Genomic DNA, 16,397 nt, shown 5'->3' with positions numbered 1-16,397 from the left:
TTCTTCACATTAGGCCTGACACTCAATCAAGTCAGTGGAGATCGTGTTGTTGCTAATAAAGAGTTAACTCCAACTTTGAAGAGTGCGATTACTGACTGGCACGCTCCTGTGACCTCAAATGTCAAGTGGCCACTAACAGGCAAGGCAATTGCTTCTGGAAACCGGTCAAGGGGTTGAAGCACCTCAATGACAAAATTCTAAAGTAGGCTTTCCCCAACCTGATGCCTTCCTAATATAATTGAACTACAGTTCCCATAATCCTTGACCACTGGGCATGTTAGCTGGGGGTGATGGGAGCTATAGTCCAACAATATATAGAGGGCCATGCATACTTTGGGTATCAGAGAAGCCTGCAGATAGAGTCCTCTGGGGAAGTAAGCTGTATTTGAGAGACCGAGGGCTCGGCACATCTGTGCTGGGCCCGGGGGTAACCTGTGAAACACAGTCCAGGACAGGTCCAGAATCTGAAGGTTCTGCTAAGAGTCAGTCTGACAGGGCCGAGGCAGGACACGAGGCAGGAAACCAGGCAAGGACAGGTACAGGATCTCAGGCATACAGCAATGTTGTTCCCGCAACCTGGGGCAAGGTCCAACAGCCTTTTATCTTTGTCGGGGTAGCGGCCGGTCCTGATCCCCCGGCGACTCACCTCCCTGTTTCACCCAAAGGCGAGCACTCCTCCTGCGAGTACTCAGGTCTCTCCTTCTCTCAGACCTTGGTCTCTGCAGCTCGGGAGACGTTGGTAGGTTACTAGACCCAGGGGCCGCCTCAGCCTCCCCTGACCCAAGTGAAGCAGCTGTAAGTGATGGCCCAGCTGGAGGCAACGAGGTCATCCCCGCATCTGGAGCCAGGGCAGGCTCAGGCCCCAGCTGGTGCTTGTTGCAGGGGAACCTGTGCAGACTGGGACTCTTCAGGATCAGGCCCCAGACTTGGTTCAGATGATGTCTGAGGCAACGGATCCGGTGCAGACTGAGTCTCCTCTGGTTCAGAGTCCGAGCCCGAGTCCCAGGCCATCACACCATCTTATCTTCAAGACCCTTGTGGTTCCTAAAAGAATTCTATGATTCAAAATCTATACATCAGAATCATAGAATGGTAGATCTGGAAGGGACCCATGGGGGTCATCTAGTCCAACCCCCTGCAATGCAGGAATCTTTTGCCCAACGTGGGGCTCGAACCCTGAGATTAAGAGCCTCATGCTCTACTCGCTCCCACCACCACCTTCGTGTTATTGGGGCAGTTTGGACACACACAGAACCTCTGCCATCACAGCGAGTTTGAATTCGTGGCTGGAGTTTTAAGTGTGCCTCTGGAGAATGTAGCAACCAGACGCCAATTACCAGCGAGGCAGGAAGCGCTTGGGCGTAAACGTCAGCTCAGTTGAAAACGAACAGGGCATCGCAAAGGCCTTTGAGAAGGAGTAACGGGGAGGCTCATGATGTTTGCCTTGAAGCTGGCCTAGCCCCGAGATGCGACTCAAAAGAGGAACAGGAAAGGTTAATGGTCCTTTCAAAATGCATGCCGGAACTCCCAGCGCGGCAAAACGGCAATTAACGGGAATGTGCCAATAGCTTCCCTTGCTAAAAAGGAAGCAATGGACGTCATCTTTTATTTATCCTACTCGTTTAAGGCCTGCCCTGATGTTCTGGTAGGGAAGGACGTTAGGATGAGGGCTGGTGTATTAAAAGGAGGGTTCGGGAAAACCCCAGGGCCGGCTCTGTATGGTGTCAAAGGGTACAGTAAAGAGGTGCATGACAAAAGCCCTGTGTGTTAAGGGCTTCCCTCCATTTTTGTTCCATAGCCTTGATTTCTAATCTGTTTTGATGTTTGCTGCTTCATGATAGAGAAGGAAGAGGAGGCCATTTCCCACAAGGGAATAACTGCACGGCCATTTCCCGTTCGTGTCATGTAAACTCAGCCCTACTTGTTGGGAACGGATGGTCTCTTCCTGGCATTCGCAGAAGCAGGGTTTTGTTTTGTTTTGTTTTCATCTGCAGGTCATTGCTGCATCCACAGAGCCAGTGTGGTGTAGTGGTTAAGTGCGGTGGACTCGTAATCTGGTGAACTGGGTTCGCTTCCTTGCTCTTCCACATGCAGCTGCTGGGTGACCTTGGGCCAGTCACACTTCTCTGTAGTCTCTCAGCCCCACTCACCTCACAGAGTGTTTGTTGTGGGGGAGGAAGGGAAAGGAGGTTGTTAACTGCTTTGAGACTCCTTAAAAAGGTAAAGGGACCCCTAACCGTTAGTTCCAGTTGCGAACAACTCTGGGGTTGCGGCGCTCATCTCGCTTTAGTGGCCAAGGGAGCCGGCGTACAGCTTCCGGGTCATGTGGCCAGCAGGACTAAGCCGCTTCTGGCGAACCAGAGCAGAGCACGAAAATGTCGTTTACCTTCCTGCTGGAGCGGTACCTATTTATCTACTTGCACTTTGACATGCTTTCGAACTGTTAGGTTGGCAGGAGCAGGGATCGAACAACAGGAGCTTGTGGGGATTCGAACTGCCGACCTTCTGATTGGCAAGCCCTAGGCTTTGTGGTTTAGACCACAGCGCCACCTGTGTATTGTAAAGTTGTTACAATGTTACAAATATTATGCCTGAATGTATCCTTTCGACTTGATAGCTCAGGGAAGATCCCTAGATTTATAAATTCGTAGAAAATCCATACTTTAACCGACACTTCTCAGCGCCACCCGCGACTCCTTAGGATAGTGATAAAGCGTGAAATGACTGGCAGAATCCGTGATCAGGGGAAAGAGACGGCGGAAGAAGATTGGAAGAAATTTAAAATCTATCTTAAGAAATATTATAAAATTGATGAATGTTAAAATGTTGAGGTTCTTTAGAAAGATAAGGAGATTACAGCGATAAAAGATCAAGTTAAGGAAAAGAACAATGAAGGAATATATTTGACAAGATTAAATTTAGGAGGAATCCCTGAAGAGTAACTCTGGCGTGGGCTGGGAATATCATTTGAAACCCCTGGTTCTGTGGTTCCCCAGACTAACCTGGGGCCTTCCAGATCTTTTGGACTACAACTCCCATCAGCCTCAGCTAGCATGACTGTTTTAGAGTTCCGTCGGCATGACCACACCATGCTTGTGGCATCAAAAGCTAACCCAACGCTGGTCTTAAGACGCAGGTTTGCTTCTCTCCACACCCTCAAAACACTAGGAACTTGTGGACATGCAATGAGGTTGGCTGCTGGGAAATTCAGAGCAGACAAAAAGGAAGGACTCCTTTACACAGTGCACAGTTGATCCGTGGAACTTGCTCCCAAAATAATGGTGACCCTATCGGATGGCAGGCTAGTTAGGGGTTTGGTCTGATCCAGCTGCTATCTTCTTAAGTGACACCCACAGTCCCCTGCATAAAGTGAGCTTGCACCTAGAATATGTCCTTTATTCTTCTGCATTCTTCTTCAGTTCTGTAGTAGCCATGCAGGCAACCAGTACCGGATTTATGTATAAGCTAAACAAGCTATGGGATGCAGGTGGCGCTGTGGGTTAAACCACAGAGCCTAGGACTTGCCAATCAGAAGGTTGGCGGTTCGAATCCCCGCGACGGGGTGAGCTCCCGTTGCTCAGTCCCAGCTCCTGCCCACCTAGCAGTTCGAAAGCACGTCAAAGTGCAAGTAGATAAATAGGCACCACTCCGGCGGGAAGGTAAAAGGCGTTTCCGTGCGCTGCTCTGGTTCGCCAGAAGCGGCTTAGTCATGCTGGCCACATGACCCGGAAGCTGTATGCCGGCTCCCTCGGCCAATAAAGCGAGATGAGCGCCGCAACCCCAGAGTCTGGACCTGATGGTCAGGGGTCCCTTTACCCTTTTTAAACAAGCTATAGCTTAGGGCCCCACTCTCTTGCCCCCCCCCCAAAAAAAATTCAAAGTAAAAACAACTGGGTGTACATTTGCAAAATATAAGATAAAAATAAAATAAAACCTACATACAGCCACAGTGTTTTGTGTTGTGTAGGCTCCTACGATGTAAGTAATGGGCCCTGCCTGCTAGCCTGCTCCCTAAATTATCACTGCTTTGCTCCTTTCTATATATAGGGTGCCTACATTCTGCATGGACTGCTAACATGGCAACGTGTGCTTGAGATACCTATTAGGTCCATAAATTACCATATAGCATATATTCAGCACAAAGAACAGTGACAATTTGTTGTTGACAAAGGACAGCTGGACATATAAAGGGCCCCATTACTTTCAGTAGCTTAGGGCCTCATCAAAGCTAAATCTGGCCCTGCAGGGGACCCTTGTTACATGAGTTTGTGTAAAAACAGTTTGTCCAAAAGGAGGAAGCATGAAAATCCCTGGCCTGGCTTATCCAAAATTGAAAGTTGGCACATGGGAAGATTCAGGAGAGACAAAAGGAAGTGCTTGCAGTTCATATCTAAACACTGGAACTCACTGCTGCAGGAGGTACGGATGCCCACCAGTGTGGATGGGCTTAAAAAAAGGATTCAATAAATTCATGAAGGGTAAGGCTATGAACTTTTGGGATGCGGGTGGCGCTGTGGGTTAAACCACAGAGCCTAGGACTTGCCGATCAGAAGGTTGGCGGTTCGAATCCCCGCGACGGGGTGAGCTCCCATTGCTCAGTCCCTGCTCCTGCCAACCTAGCAGTTCAAAATCATGTCAAAGAGCAAATAGATAAATAGGTACCGCTCCGGCGGGAAGGTAAACGGGGTTTCCGTGCGCTGCTCTGGTTCGCCAAAAGTGGCTTAGTCATGCTGGCCACATGACCCAGAAGCTGTGCGCCAGCTCCCTTGGCCAATAAAGCGAGATGAGCACCGCAACCCCAGAGTCGGCTGCGACTGGACCTAATGGTCAGGGGTCCCTTTACCTTTACTTTTTAAGGCTATGAACAGTTACTAGCCAAAGTGGTTAAGTTCCTTCTCTGCTGACTAATGCTTCTGGCTAGCAGTTGCTGGAAACGACAAGGTGTGTGTCATGTGGGCGGGGGAAATTATAGAATTGTAGGGATGGAAGGGACCCTGGTGATCATCTAGTCCAACCCCCTGGCAATGTAGGAATATGCATCCGTCCCATACGGGATCGATGGCGTTATCAGCACCACAGGGGGAAAAAAGTGTTATTGTGCCTGGATCCTGCTTATGGGTTTCCCAGGAAGTTGCATCTGGCCACTGGGAGAACAGGATGTGGGTGTCGATGGATCATTGGCCTGATCCAGCAAAATTTATAAAAATATAATTGTTGGCAAAAATTATAAAATATATGTTAACTCAAGTGTGCTTGAAACCTCTAGGCTTCCTTACCATACCATAACCAAGTTTTAAGAAGTGTAGCTCAGTCATTTATGGGATATTAACAACACATTTCAGGAATAGTTTTATTGGGGTCCCCCCCCCTTTACAGTTATCTTTGCATCTGGTCTTGTTTTTAGAATCTGTATCTTCCTTTTTAAAGAGTCTCTCTCTTGGCTTTTATCCTGTTTTAATTGCACACTGCTTCAATAGGTTTTTAAGTAGAGGTTGTCCTGGCCACCTGCCATGTTTGCTTTAGTTGAGATTCCAGCATTGCGGGGGGCTGGACTAGATGACCCCTGGGGTCCCTTCCAATGCTACAATTCTGTGATTCAGGGTCTGAACCTAGGGCCTTCACGCAGCACGCAAAGCACGAGCTCTACTTGAAGTTGCCATCTGCAGCTGCCGTAAACTGAGCTAACAGATAACCTAGCAGATAACCTCTGTATACCCAAGGAGAAATCCACTGCCAAGGGTCAAACTTAGTTAAGGACGCGGGTGGCGCTGTGGGTTAAACCACAGAGCCTAGGACTTGCTGATCAGAAGGTTGGCGGTTTGAATCCCCGCAACGGGGTGAGCTCCCGTTGCTCGGTCCCTGCTCCTGCCAACCTAGCAGTTCGAAAGCACCTCAAAGTGCAAGTAGATAAATAGGTACAACTCCAGCGGGAAGGTAAACGGCGTTTCTGTGCACTGCTCTGGTTCGCCAGAAGCGGCTTAGTCATGCTGGCCACATGACCCGGAAGCTGTACGCCGCCACCCGCGTCCCTAAGGCAGGATAGAGCAGTGTTATTACTTCCCCTGACCTGGACACTAGACGTCTGTGGATGCAGCCTAGAATACCATTAGCTTTTTTGGCTGCTGTGTCACTCTGTTGACTCATGTTGAGCATGTGGTCCTCTAAGACCTGTAGATCTAGGCAACCATTGGAGGACGTGTGTCTTTCCCATAGTTCCTAGTTAGGGATATTGCCAGGCTTAATAAGGGGAGATATTTGGGAGCTGGAAGAATAAATCAAATTAACTCACGCACCACAACCTGTGTCTCCAATCAATCATTGTAATCAAGTATTGAATTATACAAAATATATAAATTAACAGTTTTTACAGAAGGCACATTTGAGGCTTATTGAAGTCCAGGCATCCACACAATCTCTTTGACCCTTGTCACAAAGCATAGGGCGCTGCTGCTACTGACCCATGGCTGTCGTGACAACTTAGAATCTCTTTCTTGGTCAGCCCGGTCTGTCTGTGGTACTGGCCTTCCCGGATCGTCTTAATGCACTTGACATCCTTCCCGAGGGTGATGCTTTTGATGGAAGGCAGAAATTTCAGCATCGTTTTCGATACGGAGTTCGCCACCCCTGTGCCAGACAGGTTGAGCTCCTGCAAAAAATTGAGGCTGTAGAAAACCTCCGCGTTCAAGGATTTGACGTTGGGGTTGTTGGACAAATCGAGCGCTTGGAGAGCTGGCAGGTCTTGGAAGGCGTAGGGCGAAATCTCCGCCAGGTCAGGAATCCCACTGAGAGACAGGTGGATCAAATCCTTCAGCCCCTGAAAAGCCCCTTTCTCAATGGCCACCACTGGGTTCCCATCAAGGTTGAGGAACCGAAGAGGGATTCCTTGAAGGTCGGGGATCCTCTTCAACCTGTTTCCAGACAGGTTCAAGCTCTGGATGTTGGGAATGGCTTTGCCCTGGTGTCTCGAAACGAGGCTGATCAAGTTGTTGGAGAGGTCCACGTTGATGGGCTTCCCGTGACCTTTGGATGCAAAGATGTTGGTGGTGATGTCCAGGATGAAGTTGTTGCTGAGGTCGACATCCCCCAAAGGCGACCCCGAGAAGCATTCGTCCGGAAGGGCCACCAAAGAGTTGTGACTCAAATCCAAAGATTCCAGATAGCGGAGTCTGGAGAAAGTGGTGGGAAAGATCCTGGAGATCTTATTGTAGCTCAAGTCCAAGCTAACCAGCGTGGTATATCCGGGGCCGGTCAACATGGACTCGTTGATGGAGTCCAGGTTGTTTGACGATAAATCCAAGTAGGTCGTGTCCAGAGGAATGGGGACAGGCACGATATGGGGCCCAATCCCACTGCAGTCCACCTTGGTTAGGCTGAAGCTGTCGAAGAGACCGAAGCTCTCCACTTCACAGTGGCACCCTGGGAAGCAAGTCTTCGAAGCGCCAATGTTCGGGGAGAGCAGCAGCAGGTTGAACCAGATTAAGAAAGGCATTGCTGGAATCTGCAAAGAGGAAACACAAGCGGAACGTCAGGAGGAGTCATCAAATAGCGGCAGCGTGAAGAAGATACAATTAGTGAGATGGATAGTTCCAAGAAGAATATTCAAAAGCAGGGGTGGTCCTTACAAAATTACCCTGATTTGGAAGTTGAAAATGAAGTGATCTGGTTTCTAGATGGCGTTTGGTTTCCAGACTTTGTCCGGACTCCCACATATCCACTGCTTGCCATATTTTTCACCTTGAGTGCCCAGGCAAGCACCACCTGCATTTTCTGGCAAAATCTGCTTTTTGTTCCAATTGTTTAAGTAGTTTTTTATTTATTTCATGAGATCTATACACCGCTTGATTGATTGAAAACAACCACCACCCTCAAAGATAGAATAAAAACGAGAAAAATTCACAACCCGACTTAAAAACATACAAAAGTTAAAATACTAAAACCGACTAATATTACCTTCAACTTCCTATGCATCTGGGTAGGCTTGTCAAAGCAAAAAAAAATTCTGGTAGGCACCGAAAAGAGTACAGTGAAAGCACGTAATTGATCTCAATAGGCAGGTAGCTCCAAAGTTAACGAGTTCTTACAAACGCGGAACGGGAATTATGTGGCGCAATAGTAGTGCCAGTTCTGTTGATCGAACTTTTTTCAACTATTATCTTTTATACATTTTTCGCTTTCTGCATTTTATCGGGGTTGGTTTTAATTTCCGTGAGCCACCCTGAGTCCCAGTTCTGGGGAAAAGGTGGAATATTAATTTGGCATGCGCTCTTCTTGCCAAAGTCTAGCACGCTCCTATGCGCTGGTGTCACGCACTGAGAAAATACATGCGCTCGTGCCGTGATACACTCCTTTATTTAAACAAGCTTTGCAAATAGGGCTGGGTGCATCTTTGCCCTGGTTCTGCTATCGTTTGGTCGGGTGCCTCTCTCCTGAGTTCATCTCAAGCTGCCATCTGCATTCAACTTCCTCCAAGTTTCTGAAACAAATCTCAGAATTGGCGTAAGTGCCATTTGCCATGGTTTTCCACCCCACAACCCTGAAATTAAGAGTCTCATGCTCTTACTGCGGTGATTCAGCTGGGATAGCTCAGTCAGCAAAGCACGAGACTCACTCTTAATCTCAGGATTGTGGGCCAAACATTTCTGCATTGTAGGTGTTATGTACTGAAGTTCTCACCCTGGGCCAGCAGGGGGATACTGTAGATAGTTATGCAAATAAGGGATTGAAAGTGACGTTCAGTGATTGGATAGTTTTAGAAAGTTGTTACAGTAACGTTGTACTCGAGCTCTATATAAGCAGGCTGGCTGAACCCTTCAGTTCAGTTCTGTTCTGGCCTCTGAATAAAGAAGAGCTGTTTGAAGAATCGCTGTGTCGTCTGATATGTTCACCCACAACTTAACAGTAGGGGGTTGGACTAGATGACCCTCGGAACCCCTTCCAAATCTACGGTTCTATGCCAAAGTTTTTGTTTCTCTGAAAGCGGTGACCATAATGGGCACATTTCCCCCGTGGGCTCCCTGATGAGAGCGGATGGATTTTTAAGCCTATTGAACTTTGAAATATGCCATTTCTGCATGCTTGACAATAAAATCAGGCTCCTCTCCCTTTTTTTCTTAAACAAATGGCACTCCCCGTTTCAAATAATTGAACCCAACGGGGTCAATACTTCCTAATAGCCACGCGGCGCTCTCTTCTTTTCTCTGGGAGAGGTGAGGAAAGGCAGTTTATACCCCTGGCAAGCGCCATTAACAGCCATAAACTTTGGAACTGGCCTGATTGATCTCAAAAACCGAAGCAGTCGGACCCCAGTGTGAATTTACAGAGGTGGAAAAGTTTAGCGGAAGGAAAAAAGAGATCGAGGGAAGGCAGGGGGAGAGAGAGAGAGAGAGAAAGAGCTATTTGAAAATGATGGCAGACAATAGAGATAAATTCCACAGCCTCGGGAGGAAAGGAACGATCATTAGGGCCTTCTATTTTTAAACAGGAAAGAGAGAGAGACAGCAGCCTAGCAGTGAATAAAGCTGTAGGAAATAAATCAAACCTCGAGTGATGTTGTTTTAATAGCCTCGCTTTGCCAGCCCTTTAAAGCATCCCCCTTCTAAAAAATGTTCCCCCAAAACTGTACCTGCTGTTTGTCAAGTTTTAATAGACTCCTGGGTTGTTGGGTTTCTCTCCCCCCGCCAAAAGCACTGATTAATCTGTCCACCTGCATTTAAGTCAAGACTCCACAGCTAGTTACACACAGATTTGCTGCCGCTCTTGTTTTTCCGACGCAGGTCATGTTAAAAAAAAAGGGGGGGACGGACACAGACGTTTAGCTGTTTTAAGCTGAAGCCTCAAGGAGAGTAGCAAGAAGATGGTTCTCCTAACTGCTTGCCAAATATCATGCTCAACCATAAAAGCTAATAAGTGATGAGGGTGGAGAATCACAATTGTAGAGTCGGAAGGGACCAGAGGACATGTTTCCACCTAAACATTAGGAAGAACATTGGGAAGAATGTTTCCACCTAAACATTAGGAAGAACTTCCTAACAGTGAGAGCTGTTCGACAGTGGAATTTGCTGCCAAGGAGTGTGGTGGAGTCTCCTTCTTTGGAGGTCTTTAAGCAGAGGCTTGACAACCATATGTCAGGAGTGCTCTGATGGTGTTTCCTGCTTGGCAGGGGGTTGGACTCGATGGCCCTTGTGGTCTATTCTAACTCTATGATTCTATATAAAAAAATTCCTTCCAGTAGCACCTTAAAGACCAACTAAGTTAGTTCTTGGTATGAGCTTTCGTGTGCATGCACACTTCTTCAAATACACTTCTTCTGTGTATCTGAAGAAGTGTGCATGCACACGAAAGCTCATACCAAGAACTAACTTAGTTGGTCTTTAAGGTGCTACTGGAAGGAATTTTTTTATTTTGACTATGGCAGACCAACACGGCTACCTATCTGTATCTATGATTCTATGACCATCTAGTCCATGGGTAGGCAAACTAAGGCCTGGGGGGCAGATCTGGCCCAATCACCTTCTAAATCCGGCCCGTGGGCGGTCCGGGTATCAGCGTGTTTTTACATGAGTAATAATAATAATAATAATAATAATAATAATAATAATAATATTTTTTATTTATACTCCGCCCTCCCCAGCCAAGGCCAGGCTCAGGGCAGCTAACAAGCAATAATAAAAACAAGTTGAATGAATACAACTTAAAAACAAGATTAAAATATTGAAACATTAAAATATTAAAATGCAGCCTCATCACAGGAGGAGAAAGGAAAAAGAAAGAGGGGGAGGGAATCAAATTGGCTCCGAGCCAAAGGCCAACTCTGTCTTACAGGCCCTGCAGAAAGAAATCAGATCCTGCAGGGCCCTGGTCTCATGAGACAGAGCGTTTCACCAAGCCGGAGACAGTGCTGAAAAGGCCCTGCCTCTGGTTGAGGCTAATCTGACTTCCTTAGGGCCCGGGACCTCTAGGGTGTTGCTATTTATGGACCGTGAGGCTCTCCGTGGGGCATACCGGGAGTATGTGTCCTTTTATTAAACTGCATCTCTGGGTTATTTGTGGGTCCTGCCTGGTGTTTTTACATGAGTAGAACATGTGCTTTTATTTAAAATGCATCTCTGGGTTATTTGTGGGGCATAGGAATTCGTTCATTTTCCCCCCACCCCCCAAGAAAATAGTCCGCCCCCCCCCACAAGGACTGAGGGACAGTGGACCCGCCCCTGCTGAAAAAGTTTGCTGACCCTTGATCTAGTCCAACCACCTGCAATGCGGGCTTTGCCCAACGCTGCGCTCGAACCCGCAACCCAGAGGTCTCATGCTCTCCCAACTGAGCTATGCCAGAGGAAGAAGGATTGACTGGTAAACCGCTCTGGAAATTGTAGCTCTGTGAGTGGATGTAGGGGTCTCTTAACAACTCTCCGCACCCTTTTAGCAAACTACAGTTCCCAGCATTCCTTGGGGGAAGCCGTGAGCGTTCAAAGCAGTGAGATGCCTGGCAGTGGTTCTCAAACTCCACACACACACACACACACACACACACACACACACCCCAGGCCACACTTTGTTCGCACTGCACTGAATTTCTTATTGATAAGAAATACACTGGAAATCAAAAAGAGGCAGCCCCTAGCAGGGATTGATTTATAACACAGATCACAGCTACTTTATAATATGATCACGGGGCATGCAGAAAGAATGAAACATAAGAACATTCCCAAAATATAATTATAAACGAGCCTCTTACATAGGTACTATATATAATAATAATAATAATAATAATAATAATAATAATAATAATAATAATATATACCCCATCCATCTGGCTGGGCTTCCCCAGCCACTCTGGGCAACTTCCAACAAAATACAGTGGCACCTCTGGAAGCGAACGGAGCCCAGTTCGCATCCTGAAGAGAACGCAACCTGCATCCGCGCAGGTCGCGATTCGCCGCTTCCGTGCATGACGTCATTTTGAGCGTCTGCGCATGCGTGAGCAGTGAAACCCAGAAGTAACGTGCTCCGTTACTTCCGGGTCACCGCGGAGCGCAAACCGAAAATGCTTATCCCGAAGCTACTTCAACCCGAGGTATGACTGTATTAAAATACAGTAATGCATGCCTGGCGCACTCTGGTCCATGGGGTCACGAAGAGTCGGACACGACTAAACGACTAAAGAACAACAATGCATCAAACATTAAAAGCTTCCCTAAACAGGGCTGCCTTCAGATGTCTTCTAAAAGTCAGCTAGTTGTTTATTTCCTTTACATCTGATGGGAGGGCGTTCCACAGGGCGGGTGCCACCACCGAGAAGGCCCTCTGCCTGGTTCCCTGTAACCTCACTTCTCGCAGGGAGGGAACCGCCAGAAGGCCCTCGGAGCTGGACCTCAGTGTCTGGGCTGAGCGATGGGGGTGGAGATGCTCCTTCAGATATACTGGACCGAGGCCGTTTAGGGCTTGAAAGGTCAGCACGAACACTTTGAATTGTGCTCAGAAACATACTGGAAGCCAATGTCGGTCTTTCAGGACCGGTGTTATATGGTCCCGTCAGCCACTCCCAGTCACTAGTCTAACTGCCACATTCTGGATTAGTTGTAGTTTCCGGGTCGCCTTCAAAGGTAGCCCCACGTAGAGCGCATTGCAGTAGTCCAAGCGGGAGATAACTAGAGCAGTCTGGCGAGACAGTCTGCGGGCAGGGAGGGTCTCATCCTGCGTACCAGATGGAGCTGGTAGACAGCTGCTCTGGACACAGAATTGACCTGTGCCTCCATGGTCAGCTGTGAGCCCAAAATGAACTCTGCACCCGGTCGTTCAGGGGCACAGTTGCCCCATTCAGGACCAGGGAGTCCCCCACACCTCCCTGCCCCCTGTCCCCCCAAAACAGTACTTGTCTTGTCAGGATCCAAGCTCAGCCCATTGAATCTCATCCTGACCTGCCTGCTGACACCCCTGAGCTCAGCGCCTGAGCCACAAATCAAGCAGTCCTGTGTTCAGAAAAGATTTCCGACCCTTTCCAGGCAAACAGGCCCTAAATGATCTCCTTCACTGTCTGAACATTATTCAGGGCGATTTATCGTTCTCCTGAGTTTGCCTGCTCTTCTTTTTTTATGGGGGGAGAGACAGGAGTGGTTTTATCCCTGCAAGAAAACAAATAGAAAGCTATGAAGACAAATAAGACGACCAAAAGCAAACACAGACTCAGCCGCCAAGAGAGGAAGAAAAGCTTCGTACTCAGCCCTTAATTAACCCCAGATGCCTACTTTTTAGCCCCCAAAACGGGCGGCATCCCTGCTTCCTCTTAAACGCGTCCCTGCAGCTACAAAACTTCACTTATTTAGAGAGTTTCTACCCTGCTCTTCAGACAAAAAGGCCCCCAGAGCGGCTTGAGTAGAATCAATTCAGACCAGACAGCCCCCGCCTGCAGGCTTGCAATCTGATACGCAACAGCACGACACACAAGGGGAAAGGCTTAGGGTGGGAAGAGGAAAAACAAAGAAATCTCAGGCAAATTCTCCAAAAAGACCCCCCAAAAACAAAAACCCATCCCCAAGACGAGTCCTGAAGGTTTATACAGTGGTACCTCAGGTTAAGAACTTAATTTGTTCCGGAGGTCCGTTCTTAACCTGAAACTGTTCTTAACCTGAAGCACCACTTTAGCTAATGAGGCCTCCTGCTGCCGCCATGCTGCCAGAGCTCGATTTTTGTTCTTATCCTGAAACAAAGTTCTTAACCTGAAGCACTATTTCTGGGTTAGCGGAGTCTGTAACCTGAAGCGTATGTAACCCAAGGTACCACTGTACTAACTTCTGAATCACTGAATAGAACATGTTGCAGAAGTCGTGGTGCATGCATGGAAAGGTAAGTTTGTATTTTGGGAGGAAATTTGAAGAATACATTTTTAAAAGAATTTAAAGAATAAACACATTTTTTCAAAAGGTTCCCAGAGCAGCTAGAACATCCCTGTCTACAAGCTGACAAACTCAAGTTCCCCTTCAACCAGCCCTTTGGCTAATTAACTTCCGATACCCTTTAAAATCCCAGAATCATAGAATTGTAGAGTTGGAACAGACCACAGGCATCATCTCGTCCAATCGCCCACAATGCAGGATTTTTTTGTGCCCAACCCATGATGTTTTTGTGGGAGAAGGGAGTTATTTGCGTGTTTTTGTTCCTATCTTTATCATGTATTTTGTGTGTTGTTGTTTAAAAAAATATACAGTGGTACCTCGCAAGACGAACGCCTCGCAAGACAAAAAACTCGCTAGATGAAAGGGTTTTTGGTTTTTTGAGTTGCTTCCCAAGACGATTTTCCCTATGGGCTTGCTCCGCAAGACGGAAACGTCTTGCAAGTTTGTTTCCTTTTTCTTAACACCGTTAATACAGTTGCGACTTGACTTCGAGGAGCAACTCATAGAACGCGGTGTGGTAGCCTTTTTTGAGGTTTTTAAAGACTTTGGTGATTTTTGAAGCTTTTCCAAAACTTTCCCGACACCGTGCCTCGCAAGACGAAAAAAATCGCAAGACGACAAAACTCGCGGAAGGAATTAATTTTGTCTTGCGAGGCACCACTGTATTGTATTTTTATGTTGTGAACTGCCCTGAACGCTATGGCTGAAGGGCAGTATACAAATTTAATAAATAATAATTAAAATAAACTTGGCACGCAAGGAAAAAGGGACAAGGAAGGACGAGGAAGTGTCTGATGGAGCTGGGGCTTTGGCTAAGCAGCCGGAGCGAGCCCTGCTTTCCCAATCTCTTCCACAGAGGCAGTGTGGTACAATGGTTGCTCCCAGGTGGTGGGAGAGGTGAGGGGACGTCTGAGGCTCTTGCTGCTTCCGCTGCCCCCCTGCCTGGCATAAGGTAAAGGGACCCCTGACCATTAGGTCCAGTCGTGGCCGACTCTGGGGTTGCGGCGCTCATCTCGCTTTATTAGCCGAGGGAGCCGGTGTACAGCTTCCGGGTCATGTGGCCAGCAGGACTAAGTTGCTTCTGGCGAACCAGAGCAACGCACGGAAACGGCGTTTACCTTCTCGCCAGAGCGGTACCTATTTATCTACTTGCACTTTGACGTGCTTTCGAACTGCTAGGTTGGCAGGAGCAGGGACCGAGCAACGGGAGCTCACCCCGCCACAGGGATTCAAACTGCCGACCTTCTGATCTGCAAGTCCTAGGCTCCGTGGTTTAGCCCACAGTGCCACCAGTGTCCTTGTCCTGCCTGGCATACACCCCCCTAAAAAAAATCCTGCCCACCTATATTTTTTAAGCCTGTCCTTAGAGCAAGGATAATACTCTGATGCGCCTTGGCTTACGGCTTCCCTCTTGGCAGAGCCATAACTCAACATCTGCGGCCGAACGGAGGGGGATTTACTGCAAGAGGATCTCTGGAGAGGAAAGAGACCTGTCGCCCCCACCTGTCTTCCCAAACTCCCCCCGCCCCATCAAGGGCCAGGATATCTCTTCAGATAATACTACTACTAATAATTTATTATTTATACCCCACCCATCTGGCTCTCTGGGCGGCTTTGAACAGAATACAGTGGTACCTTGGGTTAAGAACTTAATTCGTTCCGGAGGTCCGTTCTTAACCTGAAACTGTTCTTAACCCGAGGTACCACTTTAGCTAACGCGGCCTCCCGCTGCCGCGATCTGCGCAATTTCTGTTCTCATCCTGAAGCAAACTTCTTAACCCCAGGTACTATTTCTGGGTTAGCGGAGTCCGTAACCTGAAGTGTCTGTAACCTGAAGCGTCTGTAACCCGCAGCACCGCGGTATTAAAATACAATAATCTATTCAACATTAAAAGCTTCCCTAAAGAGGGCTGCCTTCAGATGTTTTCTAAAAGTCTGGTACAGTGGTACCTGGGGTTACAGACGCTTCAGGTGACAGACTCCGCTAACCCAGAAATAGTACCTCGGGTTAAGAACTTTGCTTCAGGATGAGAACAGAAATCCCATTCTGTTAGCCCCATTAGCTAAAGTGGTACCTCAGGTTAAGAGCAGTTTCAGGTTAAGAACGGACCTCTGGAACAAATTACGTTCTTAACCCGAGGTACCACTGTAGTTGTTTTTCTCTTTGACATCTGGTGGGAGGGCGTTCCACAGGACGGGCGCCACCACTGAGAAGGCCCTTTGCCTGGTTCCTGTAACTTGGCTTCTCGCAGCGAGGGAACCGCCAGAAGGCCCTCGGCGCTGGACCTCAGTGCCTCCGATTTATTTCCTCCACCTCCAGATTTATATAACCTTTTGGAGGGCTCCGTGTTAGCAACCTAGCCCTCTTGGTTCCGGCTTCACCGACTGAAAAATCATTTATAAAGGGGCTTTTGGACATATCTTGCAAAAGCTAACACATGGTTTTCATCTTTTTCCCCCACTGTGGAACATTCTCTCCTCCATCCGACAGTGACCCAGAACGGGACA

The 16,397-nt window shown here is 47.9% G+C and overlaps 1 protein-coding gene across 2 annotated transcripts in view; it reads right to left on the bottom strand.

The window, feature by feature from the left end:
- Positions 1-6,306: 6,306 nt before the first annotated feature.
- The window catches only part of TSKU (tsukushi, small leucine rich proteoglycan), a 35,236-nt gene continuing 25,145 nt past the window's right edge, over positions 6,307-16,397 (bottom strand). For both annotated transcript variants that reach the window (XM_082219499.1, XM_082219500.1), the window contains exon 2: positions 6,307-7,498. In XM_082219499.1, coding sequence (XP_082075625.1) covers positions 6,428-7,489 — 1,062 coding nt within the window. In that variant the 5' untranslated portion in view covers positions 7,490-7,498 and the 3' untranslated portion in view covers positions 6,307-6,427. The remainder of the gene's footprint in view (positions 7,499-16,397) is intronic.

Source organism: Podarcis vaucheri (assembly GCF_965113315.1).
Source record: "Podarcis vaucheri genome assembly, chromosome: 4".
Lineage (NCBI taxonomy): Eukaryota > Metazoa > Chordata > Lepidosauria > Squamata > Lacertidae > Podarcis > Podarcis vaucheri.
This window is presented reverse-complemented; position numbering and strand designations above follow the sequence as displayed.